General features: G+C 41.4%; 1 protein-coding gene across 5 annotated transcripts in view; it reads right to left on the minus strand.

The window, feature by feature from the left end:
* The window catches only part of kaznb (kazrin, periplakin interacting protein b), a 70,807-nt gene extending 62,053 nt beyond the window's left edge, over positions 1 to 8,754 (minus strand). For 2 of the 5 annotated variants that reach the window (XM_082533958.1, XM_082533962.1), the window contains exon 1: positions 8,095 to 8,745. In XM_082533958.1, the coding sequence (XP_082390084.1) occupies positions 8,095 to 8,287 (193 nt within the window). In that variant the 5' untranslated portion in view covers positions 8,288 to 8,745. Of the gene's footprint in view, positions 1 to 8,094 lie in introns of all 5 variants that reach the window. The other 3 variants (XM_082533956.1, XM_082533955.1, XM_082533959.1) reach the window with 3 other exon arrangements.
* Positions 8,755 to 15,408: the final 6,654 nt, after the last annotated feature.

Consider the following 15,408-nt stretch of genomic DNA (forward strand, 5'->3'; position numbering starts at 1 on the left):
ATGCAAGAAGAAGAAAACAGGTAAACATTTATATTCAGAAATGCTACAAAGTGGAAAAAACTAAAGAAAATCAAATTGCTTATCATTAATTTTCAGTTGCTGCTCAGTGAACTGCCTAATTATTTGAGCTATAATCCAAACACAGCTTTATGGAATACTTTTGCAGCTGACTTGAGAAACTCCTGCATTACAAATTTAGAATAATAAAGGATTCATGTAAAAGTTTGATTTTAAACTCCTCATATAATTTCATGTTTACACAAGAGACGCGATAATGACATGAGTTGAAGACGTACACATCCTTTGCATTGCCATTTATGGATCCTGTGGGTGTTTAACAGCGCTCAGCATTGTCCCGATGTTCAGGATGTCTTCAGCTCATCAATCTTGTCAGAGGCCTGCATGAAGCAGATGATTCGGAGAAGCAGAAAAGTGTTCTGCTTATCCTCTGCTCTGCTGGAATGTCACGCTTTGCATCCTCTGGATATGAGAAGGGAGGGGGTCTGCACTTCCTCACAACTTATTTTCCTCCATGCCAAGTCCATTCTCTTCTGGGAATGGATTTAAACTGCAACCAAGGCAACAATATGTACCAGCAGCAATAAAAAGTCTCCGCTGCTAAAGCAATGAGGCATTTTAATAGGATGAGCTGAGACTGTTGTGGAAGCAACCAGGCTTTACTCGTCTCTTGCTGTCTGCATCTTTCTTTCTTTCTTTCTGAGAGTTTCAATTGTTTGAAGTTTGGACTCGCCAGGGATTTGAATGATTTAAGGTGAAAACGAAAGGCTAGATGTGCAGAGTGGAGGCACGGAGGAGGCAGAGGAGCTGGGTTCTTTAAGCCTGATCATTATCTGTGCCTCCTGTTGTGAGGCGGCCACAACAGTTTTGAAACACCGCACTTGGGAGAATTATCAGTCTGTCTGAGCTCTTTTCCCTTTTTTTTGTATGAAGTTCAGTGAATCTCTTTCAATCATTGGCTCAGCGTGTCATTAATGGAGATGCACACCCTCAAAGTCCCCTATGCCAGGCTTCGGTCAAACACCTGTACCGATTTTCAAGCCTCATCCTTCCTCCAGATACTCTGTCTTCTTCTACCTAGAACAGATTTAAGGAAATCCTCTTAAGAGAACTGCTTGCTGCAGGTTTCCCCATCTCTGATCCTCTCCAGATGCACATGGTACAGATGGAGCATCTACAAGGCCCATAAAACACAACCAGGAAGTAATACTTAATTCCCTCCCCTGACATGTGATGGTGATAAACACAAGATAGTCACTGAAGTTATGCAGAGTTCTCATTTTCAGCAGTTTCCTTTCTGGATGAAAACTCTGCAAAGTACTTTTATGATGAGGGGGCCCCATGTGAGGGAAACTGGCAGGAAAGTACCAATGATAACATTGAGGAATATCCTCATTAGTCAGTCCCTCTCTCCCGACTCCCCTGCTAATAAAAGCCACATTCACAACGTGCTCCTAACCTGAACCGTGACATAAGACAGGAAATCTATATTAAAATGCCATTTTCCTTTAAAAAAAATCATCTGGGAAAAAAAGACTGTTTGGAACTTGTGGAAAAGAATCAGTTAAATAAGCACTTTAGCCTTCATGGATATAATTAGCATATGGAGACATATCAGTCTCACTGACAGGAATAATATCTTCTCAGAGGCAGAGTGTCACACCAGAAAGCAATTCAGTGCTTCGTGTCATGGTTAAAGTACTCCTCAGTTCTCCTTGAAATGGCTTTCACTGACTTGCTATGTGAAGTTTCATTCAGATAAAGCTGGCCTGGAAAATTTAAGTGCTGAGGAATGTCTGTTTGAGATGTACCCTCTCTGAGAGTTGGCTTTTTTTTTTTTTGCAGTTCCCTTTTCGGGCTCTGCTCCACTGCCTCACTGCCTGTAGACTTCTCTGCCCGCCTTTTTGCAGGCTCATTCGCTTCAAGGTGGCAGTTTACACAACATGGGCCGCACGGTGACAGCGCTGCGGCCATCTGGCGCCCCACAGCGAAGGAACGGCATCACCAGCTGGTGTCCGGGGGCAGCAGTTCTGTCACCTTTGCTACTAGACCCATAAGACATGTTGAGGTCAGCTGTCATCTGCCACCTCTGACCTTTTTACAAACACTGCAATGTGAAATAGGTAATGTTCGCCTGGTGAACCACACACTAAGTAAGATTTCAAAGAAACTGAAACAATCCAAGCCCCTTATGGAGATGAAAGTGAATATGTGGCGCCCATCTCTCCTTCCTACTCTCTGCGTAGCTAAATTCCAAAGTGGAAACTCTTGCACAAGCAAAAGTCCACCAGGCTTCTGTTCCCACTGACAGTCTGCACTGCTCTGTCAGTTCATTACTGGGGCTTGCATTCCATTACAAAGCAAAACAAATAACCACAGAGTCATTATTTATTTAAAGCCATTACCTCCATAGAACAAAGTCCGCCAGTTCCAGTAAGTACTTCTAAGCTCTATTCAGTTGTTAAGCACAGACACTCAAATGTATTTGAAAACAAAATAAACACTGAATGCAAACAGGACCTTAATTATAAAATAACTAAACTGCAAACACTGTAAAGACTTTAAGTTCTGGTTTCACATTTGATTGCCTTTCTATGACCTTGTTCCAGGTTGTTTTGCACACTAACAGGTTTCATTTCTTAGTTTTTCCAGCTATTTATTATGTGTTGAAGTTTTGGATCATGCATGAATCTACAACTAAGTAAAAAAAATCTTAATTTGAAGATAATCAGTTTACCAGCATTTAAGAGGAGGATAGTAAGAGGAGCTCTTGCTGCAGTGTTAAAACAGTGCCTCTGTGCCCGACAGCATCACTGTTGTCTGCATCTCTAACTAACAGCAGAACCACCCGCTAATGCTGCTGTTTCCACCTGCTGTTGGAGTCCCTTCTATTCTACGATTACTTCTTTAATTGTAGGAAGACTTGTGTGGCAGAGTAGGAGAGAGGGCAAATGTTAGGGAAGTGACGGGCTGCTTCTCCGGGGCTATTGTTTGGACACAGTTTCTCTCACACTGCATTGACCACAGGCGGGGTGTGGCTGAGGGAGCGTAGGCAGGGAATAAAGAAGGGGCTGGGGGGTGTTCGCGTGGTGGTAAATACAGGGGGAAGCTTACATTGCATTGCATACTTGCTCTGATGCAGACAGCAAACAGGAAGGCGGGTGGTCCAGAGAGCATTACAGGGAAATAGCTGGGGTGAATGGGATTTTGCTGCTGTAGTTTGGCACTGTGTTCCCAGCCCCGCTCTTCTGCTGGATGAAGTAATGAGAGACCTAGGCGTCTAACAAACTCAGGCCAGATGGGGAGAGGATTCTTTTCTACAATTACTCTGCAGCAGAGAGCATTAGAGCCAGTTCAGCTCCTCCTCTTTGGAGAAAAGATAATCGCGGGGTCTTTTAGTGAATACTTAATCAGCATGCATGCCTTGCAGTACACTGTGTAAAGTTGTACTGCCACTCTCCTCAATCTCAGAATACATTATTTTGGTATGCAGCATGGGAGCTTTATTAGAAATGCTAAGATGGAAGACTATCTGATTCTGAAAGTATTAGTATTTAAAGTTTACTTTTAACTACACTCACTCAGCACTTTATTGGGTACACCTGTTTAGACAAGCTGGTTTCAGAAATTGCTAATCTACTGCATTTTCCCACATGACCATCTCTTAAGTTTTTACAGGGAATGGTCTGAAAAGGGAAAATATCTAGTGTGCTGCAGTTCTCTAGGTGAAAATGTCTTGTTGATACCAGTGTATGCAGAGGAACATGTCTAAATCTGCATCACATTCAACCTTGAAACAGCAGCAAAAGACCAAACTGGGTGACACTCCTGCCAGCTAAGAACAAGAACCCGAGGGTACAATTAATTAAGGCCTGACCAGGATTGGACAATAGACGAGTGGAAAAATGTTTCCTGGTCTGTTGAGCCTCATTTCTGCTGCAACATTCAGATTTCAGGGTCAGAATTTGGCGTTAACAACATGAAAGCCTGAATCCATTGTGCCTTGTATCCATGGTTCAGGGGAGATTAACATGATAGATGTGCATCCAACAAATCTGCAGCAACTGTGTGATGCTCTGATGCCATCATGGACGAAAATCTTTGAGGAACTTTTCAAGCACCTTGTTGAATTTGTGCCATGAAGAATTAAGGCAGAAGGCGCACGTAGAAAAAGGAATATGTATTTAGAACTGACGGCCTATTTCAAACAGGAAGGAAGTTGTTTATCACTCTTATTACTACAACAACATTTATCTTCAAGTATTTATAAAAATCAATTTTGCCTTTTGTGTGGTGGGTTGTTTTTATACTATGCCACTGGAGCAGCAAACCTGAACAAAGTGCAAGGACCGGAGCAGTAACAAATTCAGAGCTCCTTAATAGTTACCACATTCACCCCAAATTGATCATAAATTCAAAGGTTAACTTATTTAAACTGCCAAACGGTTCATTAGGTCTCGCTTAGCTTCCACTTGCTGTTGGCAGTAGAATTTTAAGCTTTTCTACAAGCTCTGAATTTTTCTCACTGAAAGGTCTAATTTAACTCCATTTTCGTTGCTGTTGACCTCTTACCTTGTGTGTTTAATTTTGTGTCAGCGAGTCAGGTCTTTAAAACGCAACATCGTCCTCCCCAAAAACCTTGAAATGTTCAAACTGAAAGTCATCAAATGTTCTGTTTGTTCAGTTACTTTCACTTTTATAACCTTCATAACGTTCATCACCTTCATCACCTTCATCACCGTGAATGTCTGAAATAACTCACTTTGTAAAAGCATTGTCCTAACTATTCTCTTTCCACAATGACAAACTGTGATACTCAAGGACAAATGACAACTGATAGACAATACCCACATCAGTGCTCTCTCCCTTTGTGTTATTGTCCTCTGCTCGTTAAAGCAGCCAAAGGTCATCCATACTCTCCGAGCTGTACGACTCACTAACAGCTGCCTTATGGTTGTGTTTTACAGACTTATGAATTGCAATTGGCAGATTCTCATGAGTCCACGATGTGCACTTTCTCACCCACTGACAGCAAGGCGCTTATATAAATAATGTAAAACCCCATAAGGGTTACCTAACATTGATTTTAGAGGACAGGATATTTTCATAGCGCTTCTGGTCCCTGAGACAAACTGAGAGGAAGATGAATATGTATTTTTTCCAAACAGCTCAGTGGAACACAGATACAGCAGCAATGCAGTTGATTGTTTAGGGACATTAAACAAGGTCTTGACATCAACTGGGTCTATCAAGAGAGAGGCTCAATAGGGTTTCATTGTCCTGGCAATGAATACATTAATGTCAGCAGCCTGAACAGAATGATAAAGGTCATGTCTAATAGCCAGTCATAGACCTTTCCGTTGAATGCTTATACTGTACTCTTAAATGCCGGTAAATAAAGAAAATCTTCTAAAGAGGGTAAGTGTAAAAATTATACAAAATGTTTATTAGCAAAAGCAAATAACCAAGTTAATCCTGGATCTCTGTGAACAGACTGAAAGTTTTGGTTCATTTAATGCTTTGCTCCTTGTGGTTAGCTCAGTTAGAAGGACTCCACAATGGACTCCAAGGCCATCAGGAACAGCTGCAGTGCTGTGTTTATGGGCTTATTGGATGTCTGTCAGAGATGCTGTTGTAGCTCCACAGGGAGTTGAAACACAGCAGAAATTCTGACATTTGGCACAGTGTAATATATTTACAGGAAGTCAGCTCATGCATATTAAAAAAAAACACACACACACAAAAAACTCTGCTTTGATCCTGCACAGGGCATGGCCAACAAACGGGCAAGCGAACAGCCTGGCCTGGAGAGGGATACACACCTAAAGAACATTTAATCTCACTAAGCCACTGGACGATGGTGCTGGCTCATCACACCCCAAAACGCCTAAACTTAAGAACTTACAAAAACATGTTTAAGCCAAGCGGTTCTCAGTGTGGGTGTGTTTAGTTTAATCAGTCACCTGACTGCAAGCCTGGCCTCTGGGAACAGGAAGTATGACATCACCACCCTGACATTCAGGAATGTGGGAATGTCAGGCTGCCTGTTAACATTGAGAGGGAGTCAGAACAGCAAGCTGAATGAACACAACATGTATAACTCACTGCAGCAGCCACACAGATGAAACACTCAGACTGGGCTTGAACTGACATTTATCGCAAAAAACAAACAAACAAACTATAAATGCAGCATATATAATACTTCAAGCCATGACAAGAATAGATTCAATGACTGTGCCATAGTACTTTTCAGGATTTGTGAAGCCACTCTGCTGCTCGTGGTTTGGCCATCTGATAAGCATTAATCTGTTACTCAGATTAATCTGTTTGGATCTTATATCATTTTCCCATTGGTAGTTGAACCATCACGCTCCAGCATCGGCTGAATTTCGAAGAAAAGAGGAGAATCTCCCATGTAGTCCCTGCACCTGATGCTGTGCTCAACGCACAAGACTTACAGGTCAAGAAAATCTTACCAACTGTAGCTGGCAATGCAAAAAACTCACTTTTAAACATGTTTTCTGAATAATAAAGTGCTTTGTTCATATTTTTTTTTCTTTTACACTCTCTGTGTACCGGGTGGATTGAAAAATATATCTATTAGGCAGCAGCTGAGGGCTAAATCAGCTGGCTGAATAATCTCTGTTATGTTCTCTAATTTGCATATTGTAACATTTCTTTTAATGAAAATGGAGTTTTTTGTTATAAATTGTTTGCATTGGAGAAAAAGGAGCAGCAGTAACAACTGCAGTTGTATTTTTCTCTAATAACTGTCAGCTTATTATTACCATTTCCTCAGTGTGTACTTCTTCTTTTACAGCATGCCCACAATGAATGACTATAATGGTTTCGCTTCCATTAAGTTGTGGGATTTGTAACACAAGTATTAGCAAAACCTTTTAGTCCTTTGTAACTTATATCTTCTCTTCATTCATTAGACCTTTTCCTACTTGGGTAGTCTCTTGTATATCTTTTAAAGTGCATTTAATAGCCACTGTGGCTGGGTATGATAAGATCTCAAAAACATACAGGCTCCCAGATGCATTCAATTCGAATGCAGAACAGAAACACCAAAAGGTGAAAGGTCTTTTTTTTTCTGTTGCTCTCTTTTTCAGCAAGCCAAATTTTCTGTGCATGCAGTGAATGTAAAATATTATTTGTTAAGTTTGGAAACTTTTGAAAGTTTCTCACCAAATTATCTGGATAGCTGACACAAGTATTTGCTGTTCTGTTAATGCATTCAAGGCAACAGGAAAACAAAAATTCCCCTTTTATTCTTGTTCCTGTCAAACTCCATAAAGATGATCATTAATGAATCCAAGATGTCGGCGATATAAAAGTAACTAACTCGAATACGTCGTAACGAGGCTTAATTAGACCCAGAACACAGTCTCACACTAGATAAAAATTTCCTGTCAGACATCATTAGTCATGGAATAACTAGATATAAAACAGCACTTTAGCCAAGTTATTACTTTAAGCAACACGAGAGATATCAATAAGTGTAACACGAAGCCAAGAGGAACTATTTTAAGAGCAGGAAGCCTCAATGAGCAGTCCCATGAAAACTTCTCTTTAACTTCTCGTTCGTCATTCATTACATCTTTTTCCCAGCTAAGTGGCAGTGCCATGGTGTCACCGCCCTCCTTCAGAGATGCTGGCATGCAGTTTCTGGGCATGAAGCACAACAGTTTCTCCTCATAGACTCGGGGAGAGTGCGGAGAAGGAGCCAGAGCTGGAGGGAGTGCAGCCCCAGAGGAGCCCAGCTGCTGCCTGGGAAACCAAACCCTGAGCAACTCTGGCCCACGCTCTCTAACCCCAACCCCTCCCTGCCATTTAATAACAACACTCAGTCGTTCTCTCTTTTCTTTCAAGCTGCTGACTTTTCTCATGCTGAGTATGGGGAAAAATAAGTCAATGGAGGAACGGTGGGATGATATTAGTCACTCTGCTGCACATTCTTAGAATACTTCCCACTGCTGATTTCAAAACACTCACACATGTTCCTGTTCTTGCTCTCTCACACACACAGAGGCACGAGATTACATGTGAGTGCGCACACATTCAGGCACTCACCCCGGTAGTGAAGGCTGTCATCGTGGTGGTTGTGTTGGTGGTGGTTCTCCAAGCCAGGGGGGCTGCTGGCACCCAGCTCTGCCAGTCTACGGCTGGTGGCGGAGAGCTCGGAGCGCAGGTTGGTCACTTCCTGGCTGGCAGACTGGATGGCCCCATCAATCCTCTGTGCCAGCTGTTTGTTGTCTTCCATCATTTTAAGGATTTTCCCCTGAGGACCAAATCCACACAGAGCAGCATGGTGTCAAGAGAAGCATTACAGGAGGTGAAGTTAAGACCCTTTCCTCCTCCGCCACCTCTTATCACCCTCTTCTTCTTCTTCTTCTTCTCCTACTCCACCTGTGCTTTTTCTCTCACAGTGTACTTCGCACATAAAAAAAAAAAGCCGGCAGTACAGGGATGATGTCTACCTGTTACTGCATAAAGAATGCGTCCAAGCACTACAGAGTCAGAGAAAGCATGTGTGTGCGAGAGGAGAGAGTGAGCGCGGGAGAAAGAGGGGAAGAGAGAAACCAAAGGGAGCAGGAAGAGAAAGAAAAAAAGGCAGGGGAGAAAAAGATGCAGCCCAGCAGGCGGAGGGGAAAGTGAATGCTCCCGCAGAGGAGAATGTGCTGTGAGCAGCTGCTCTCAGAGAGGACCCTGCACACACTGAGATGACATGCAGCCTTTTAAATGGACTGTACCATGTGCAGGAGGACTAGGGGAGATGGTGGGGGTGCAGTTGGACTGAGCTGCTCTCCAGTAACTCTCTAAACACAGAGCGTGGTGTGTACCCCACACCCTGTGGAGTTTGTAAGGAGTGAGCAATTGGGTTTGTAATAGGGGGGAAAAGTACAGATTGTTTTTCTGTCCTTCTTCCTCTCTCTGTATCCCCACACTCAAAGCTTGCCAGCAGTATTGAGCCCTTTGACAAGCACTTGTCAAGCCCTCTATATCTTTTCACTTGGCCTCCTTTGCTCACACACCCGCTGTCTTTTTGTCTCTCCGACCCCCCCCCCCCCCCCCCCCCCCCCCCCATTCCTTTATATATTCTTCTCTTTGTCCTGGGAAAGCTCACCCCCACATCGGTGGAAGAGGAAGGGGGCTGGCACAAGGCACCCAAGGGGAAAACATTTCAGCATTCAGAACAAACTTAGTAGAGGACGGAGGAACAGGCCTCTAACGGGCTACACGGTAACAGAAGAGGCCTGGAGAATTACAATGGAGTTGTGGCGGGAACACAGTAAAGTTTCACATCTTTGATCAAAAGCAGTTTGGAGAATTATATTTCGGCTTATCAGCAAGCACAGGAAATAAACGCGGCGGCATCGTTTCTTATCTGTACAGCTGTAAAACTCCATCACGCATCTAAAAGGTTAGAGATGGGTTAGGCTGTGCATCTTAACTTAAAACAATCTGGGATATTGCTGAGCCGTCACAACTAAAGATCTGCATTTGACATTTTCATTTTCCAAGTAAGAAAACACATCCTGTCTGGCACGAAACAGAGGCTGATGAGCAATACATCACTGAGATGCTGTCATCCGAGGCTCAGGTGATAACGGCTCGCTGTTCATTGGTATTCACACAACGGCACAGAGTGACAACCAAATGAGACACACAACTTGTTAGTTGCACCGGTAGTCTGTTCACTGCATACTGTTTTACAATAAAGTCCTCAGAATGTTGGTGTTGTTTGGGTTATGTGGCCTTGACTCCTCTACTTTGACTCAACTATTTTACTCTGTAAAGCCAGTGTCCGTCCTTTGATGAAAAATATTACGCTATACTGCCTGGTCAAAATGAAAATGGAAACAGGATGCTATCTCTTTAAAAATCATTAACTATTGAAGATACTGCTTCAGGTTAATTAGGACTGATTTAATTAAGACACAAGTGATTTTGAATAACGTGTCTATACCTGTAAGCAGCTGTGCCTCTAAAATGTTAAGAATATTTTTACTACATGTCATTATCTTTGGCTGGAGCAGGAGAAAAAGCTGATTTTATTAACAAATTATTAATGGCACGCTGCATTTTTAAAGTTCTGAAGCAGTGAATCCAGCTGGGACTCTTTCTTGGTCTTAAGTAGAGCTGACACAATTAGTCAATCAGCTGATAAGGCCATTAACAGAATCTGCACAACAGTTTTGAAAACAGATTAAATATTAATGTCATCAAGTGAGAATGCTGCTTTGCTCAAATTTGAGAAAAAATTCTTTTCCAGGGCTTAAAAATTACTGTGCAAAACTCTTGAGCCACAAAATGAAGTTGTTGCCAATCAGACGCTTTCCAAACTGTGGATCAAAATCTGGCAGTACTTTTCTGTGTTCATAATTTCATCAATTCTGACAAGATCAACCCTCAACCTTCTCTCCTTGTTTCCTTCCATTAAGAAGGGCTTCTTAATACCACTTCTTAATGCCACCTTTCCATTCAGGCCATTTGTGATCAGGCTTCAACAAAGCATCACTCAGGTTTTCTCTGGATATTTTCTGCCTAACTCTTAAGGACTTTCAGATATTGTTCATCTGTAGATTTTGTATTTTTTTTTTAGGTCTGCCACTTCTTCTGTCATCCACATGTCCAGTTTCTGCTAATATTTTTAGCGGACTATGTTAGACGTTCCAAGTTTTTTGCTAAAATGTCTTTTGAAATAAACCTGTTGGTCCATAACACTATTTTATCCCTATTAAACTGTGTTATCTTTAGTATTTTTCATAGAAGTGGAAACAAATTATGTGTTTTTGTGACTGCTAGAAACAGAGCACCTAATATCACAATTAAAACTTGGTTCTTGGTAAAAAAGCAGTCAATGTCCAAACAAAAACTTTACAAGGCCAGCAGAAAGCCTGGTGAACTATTGCTCAAGACCACTTTTGACAAATTAAAAGAAAATGTGGCTCCATGGAAGCAGAATATAAAGAAATGAGGGGTTGCTAAAGACTTTTGTGAACACTGTATAATTTTAAACTGAACGTCTTTGCATCTTTAATCATGTTTGCAATTATAACACCTAACATTTGTTGATGAATATTGCAACAAATTGGATATTTGGGTGTAAACTAAATACCAAGTACATATAATGTTAACTCACACACACAAAATTTTTTTTTATAGGGAAATGGGTTGTACAGTTTCACTGAAGTTAGTTTGTAAATATGCCAACACTAACATTCGATTCACTTTATGAGGGTTGACTTACCCTTCTTTGTACTGCAGCTTTGTATGGATAGGAAAACAGTGGCCTCTAATCTTTTTTTGCAAGGTCTCCCATAATAGCTACTGTTAAATGCACATCTAGTTATTCCCATAGAGAACAATTATTGCTTACAGTTAGTAGAGAAGATCTACAGCAGCACAGACATGTTAGCAGATCATTATCACTGTCTAGACAGTCACATTGCTGCCCCAGTTGACACACTGGCCCTGATTTGTAGCTGATTATCAAAGAGAAATGTAGCACGGTCTGGAATAAGGATAGGGTTATCAGAGGGCTCTTGATTTACATAGAAGGCTTTATGTTATTTCAAAATTACTGCTTTTCTAAAAGAATCTCGAAGCTCTTCCCTCATAGTCATAACCACGCTCTGCACTGAGCCATGTGAGGGAGGGCTTTCATAAACCCAGCTGTGGAATGCGCGGAAATTAATGATTTCAGGGTCAAGAGTCACAGGGTGTCCCAGATACACATCAATAACCAGACAAATAGTTTGAGGACACGCAATTGTGCCATGTCCAAAACACACAGCCTCCTCCTCCTCCTTTGTCTCCACAACTGGACTGAGAGCATCTATGATCACAGCCGAGACCTGAGGCCAGTGCAGCAGCTTGGCCGACTGCCTTTGATAACCACTTCTCCGGTCGGTGCTTGTATGGATTTGGATCACTTTTCCAAACTTATGCGAGTGTTTGTGTTGTTAGTTTTCTCACTTGTTTGATGCTATTAATGGGAAGTTTAATTAAGTGTGCTGCGGGTGTGCAGTTAAAAAGAGGTATTGATAAAGAGTCACCATGACTGTCTGCCTGGGTTAATTGAATATCGACTAATCCTCCACACACTGAAATGCTTTCCATTTTTTCCCAATAACAAAGTGATATAATGCTGTGCTCAACTTATTAATACACATCTTATCAGGGGCTTGGGGAAAATATCCACTCGGCTCGACTAAACTTACTAATATTAATCAAATACTGCAAAAAAAGATAGAAAGTCTATGAGGTATGTGAGCCTTACTTCTGAATAGGAGGAACTTGGAAAGTTGCATAAAAACTAGAAATGTTTTTTCAAAAACAAGATAGTTAAGAAATGCAGTGCAGTCAGGCTGATGTAGCCCTACTATTCCCATTGTTGTGGTTCACAGGTAAGAGGACAGCAGAGGAAGGCAAAATTATTACCAGGCAAGATTGCATTTAGAGCAAGTCTTTGAGTCCATGTGAGGCGAATATCAGGCAGAAGGCAAACGTAAAACAGACAAGAGATCATTCAAGGGAAAGACGGGGAATGGCCAACACACTTCCCTGCTGTGAGTGCAGAAACAATCTGCCAGGGAACGAAGTGAAGTACAGGGAGTGCAGAATTATTAGGCAAATGAGTATTTTGTCCACATCATCCTCTTCATGCATGTTGTCTTACTCCAAGCTGTATAGGCTCGAAAGCCTACTACCAATTAAGCATATTAGGTGATGTGCATCTCTGTAATGAGAAGGGGTGTGGTCTAATGACATCAACACAACAAGCTTCTGAAGCGTGATCATCGAACAATCAAGCATTTCATTCAAAATAGTCAACAGGGTCGCAAGAAGCGTGTGGAAAAACCAAGGCGCAAAATAACTGCCCATGAACTGAGAAAAGTCAAGCGTGCAGCTGCCAAGATGCCACTTGCCACCAGTTTGGCCATATTTCAGAGCTGCAACATCACTGGAGTGCCCAAAAGCACAAGGTGTGCAATACTCAGAGACATGGCCAAGGTAAGAAAGGCTGAAAGACGACCACCACTGAACAAGACACACAAGCTGAAACGTCAAGACTGGGCCAAGAAATATCTCAAGACTGATTTTTCTAAGGTTTTATGGACTGATGAAATGAGAGTGAGTCTTGATGTGCCAGATGGATGGGCCCGTGGCTGGATTGGTAAAGGGCAGAGAGCTCCAGTCCGACTCAGACGCCAGCAAGGTGGAGGTGGAGTACTGGTTTGGGCTGGTATCATCAAAGATGAGCTTGTGGGGCCTTTTCGGGTTAAGGATGGAGTCAAGCTCAACTCCCAGTCCTACTGCCAGTTTCTGGAAGACACCTTCAAGCAGTGGTACAGGAAGAAGTCTGCATCCTTCAAGAAAAACATGATTTTCATGCAGGACAATGCTCCATCACACGCGTCCAAGTACTCCACAGCGTGGCTGGCAAGAAAGGGTATAAAAGAAGAAAAACTAATGACATGGCCACCTTGTTCACCTGATCTGAACCCCATTGAGAACATGTGGTCCATCATCAAATGTGAGATTTACAAGGAGGGAAAACAGTACACCTCTCTGAACAGTGTCTGGGAGGCTGTGGTTGCTGCTGCACGCAATGTTGATGGTGAACAGATCAAAACACTGACAGAATCCATGGATGGCAGGCTTTTGAGTGTCCTTGCAAAGAAAGGTGGCTATATTGGTCGCTGATTTGTTTTTGTTTTGTTTTTGAATGTCAGAAATGTATATTTGTGAATGTGGAGATGTTATATTGGTTTCACTGGTAAAAATAAATAATTGAAATGGGTGTATATTTGTTTTTTGTTAAGTTGCCTAATAATTATGCACAGTAATAGTCACCTGCACACTCAGATATCCCCCTAAAATAGCTAAAACTAAAAACAAACTGAAAACTACTTCCAAAAACATTCAGCTTTGATATTAATGAGTTTTTTGGGTTCATTGAGAACATGGTTGTTGTTCAATAATAAAATTATTCCTCAAAAATACAACTTGCCTAATAATTCTGCACTCCCTGTATATGTACACAGTGATGACTTATTCTCACAAAGGCAGGAAATGAAGAAAAAAAGGAAAAGTCCAAAAAATGACCTCCTGCTTTCTTTTTCTTATCACTTTACCTTAACCTTGATGGAAAAGGGCATAAGGATAAGTTAAGGTGTGAGGGAAAATATATATCAGGATTTAGGAAAAGTGAAATACGATGCGCTAATAATCGGACTGCACTTACACCAGGCTCTTTAATAATGTGATGATGGATTCTAGTGATGTGGGCCATGATGAAACTATTATGTGACCCGGACTGCAGAAAGTTCATCTTGTATGCTTTGCTCAGAGTGCTCCTATCAGCTTATTTAATGAAAGACATATAGATAGAAGACGTGTTTTTCATGACAGTAGTGTAGTGTGCCACTATGAATTTTGGTATGGCATCTTACTTCCTTTTCTTAAAGGTTGGTCCAGTATCCAGTGTGAAAGGAAGTATTTAAGGAAACACTGAAGCACATTTCCTTACTAGTTAGGGACTTTCCTAAGAAGATTTGATTACACGACCATTTTACTGGTAAGTAAGTTCAAAATAAAACAGGACATCAAAGTACACAACTATAAGTCTGCTTATTTGCCTAATTCAAATTTTTAAAAATTTATTTGGAAACCTATTCCATGACGTTCCCTACACACTCTTCTTGAGCTAATCTAAAGGCCACATGAAAGCTTGGAGGTTTGTAGCAACTAACTCTGCATAAAGTTGGTGACCTCTGCACACTTTGCACATCTGCTGACCCTGCTCTGTAATTTTATGTGGCCTACCACTTTGTGGCTGAGTTGCTGTCGTTCGCAATCGCTTCCACTTTCTTACAATACCAATAACAGTTGACTGTGGAATATTTAGCGAGGGAAATTTCCTGACTTGTTCCACAGGTGTCATCCTATCACGGTACCATACCAGAATTCACTGAGCGCGATATATTCTTTCACAAATGCTCTTAGAAGCAATCTTATAGCAATATATATATGTATATATATATATATATATATATATATATATATATATATATATATATATATATATATATATTAAACCTAACAACACCGGTGTTGTTGGGTTTACAGCAGTGACTACAAAAAGCAAACCTTGAGAAATATTTTCAGTTGCTTGCCAGTCTCCTTTTCACATCTCCTTTCTTTTGTCTCCATTAAATCTTGACAGGTATGTCTGGTTCTTTCTCTGGTTACTAAATGTTAAACCATCTTCATCATTTCTGTCTGTCTGCCATGGGTCCAGATGGAAAACAATGGGTTTTTAGGGCTTGTTTGGATGAAACTGTTCCTGCTGTGCCAGAATGATGATGATAAGAGAAG

The sequence above is a fragment of the Aulonocara stuartgranti genome, assembly GCF_965226115.1.
Source record: "Aulonocara stuartgranti genome assembly, chromosome: 5".
Lineage (NCBI taxonomy): Eukaryota > Metazoa > Chordata > Actinopteri > Cichliformes > Cichlidae > Aulonocara > Aulonocara stuartgranti.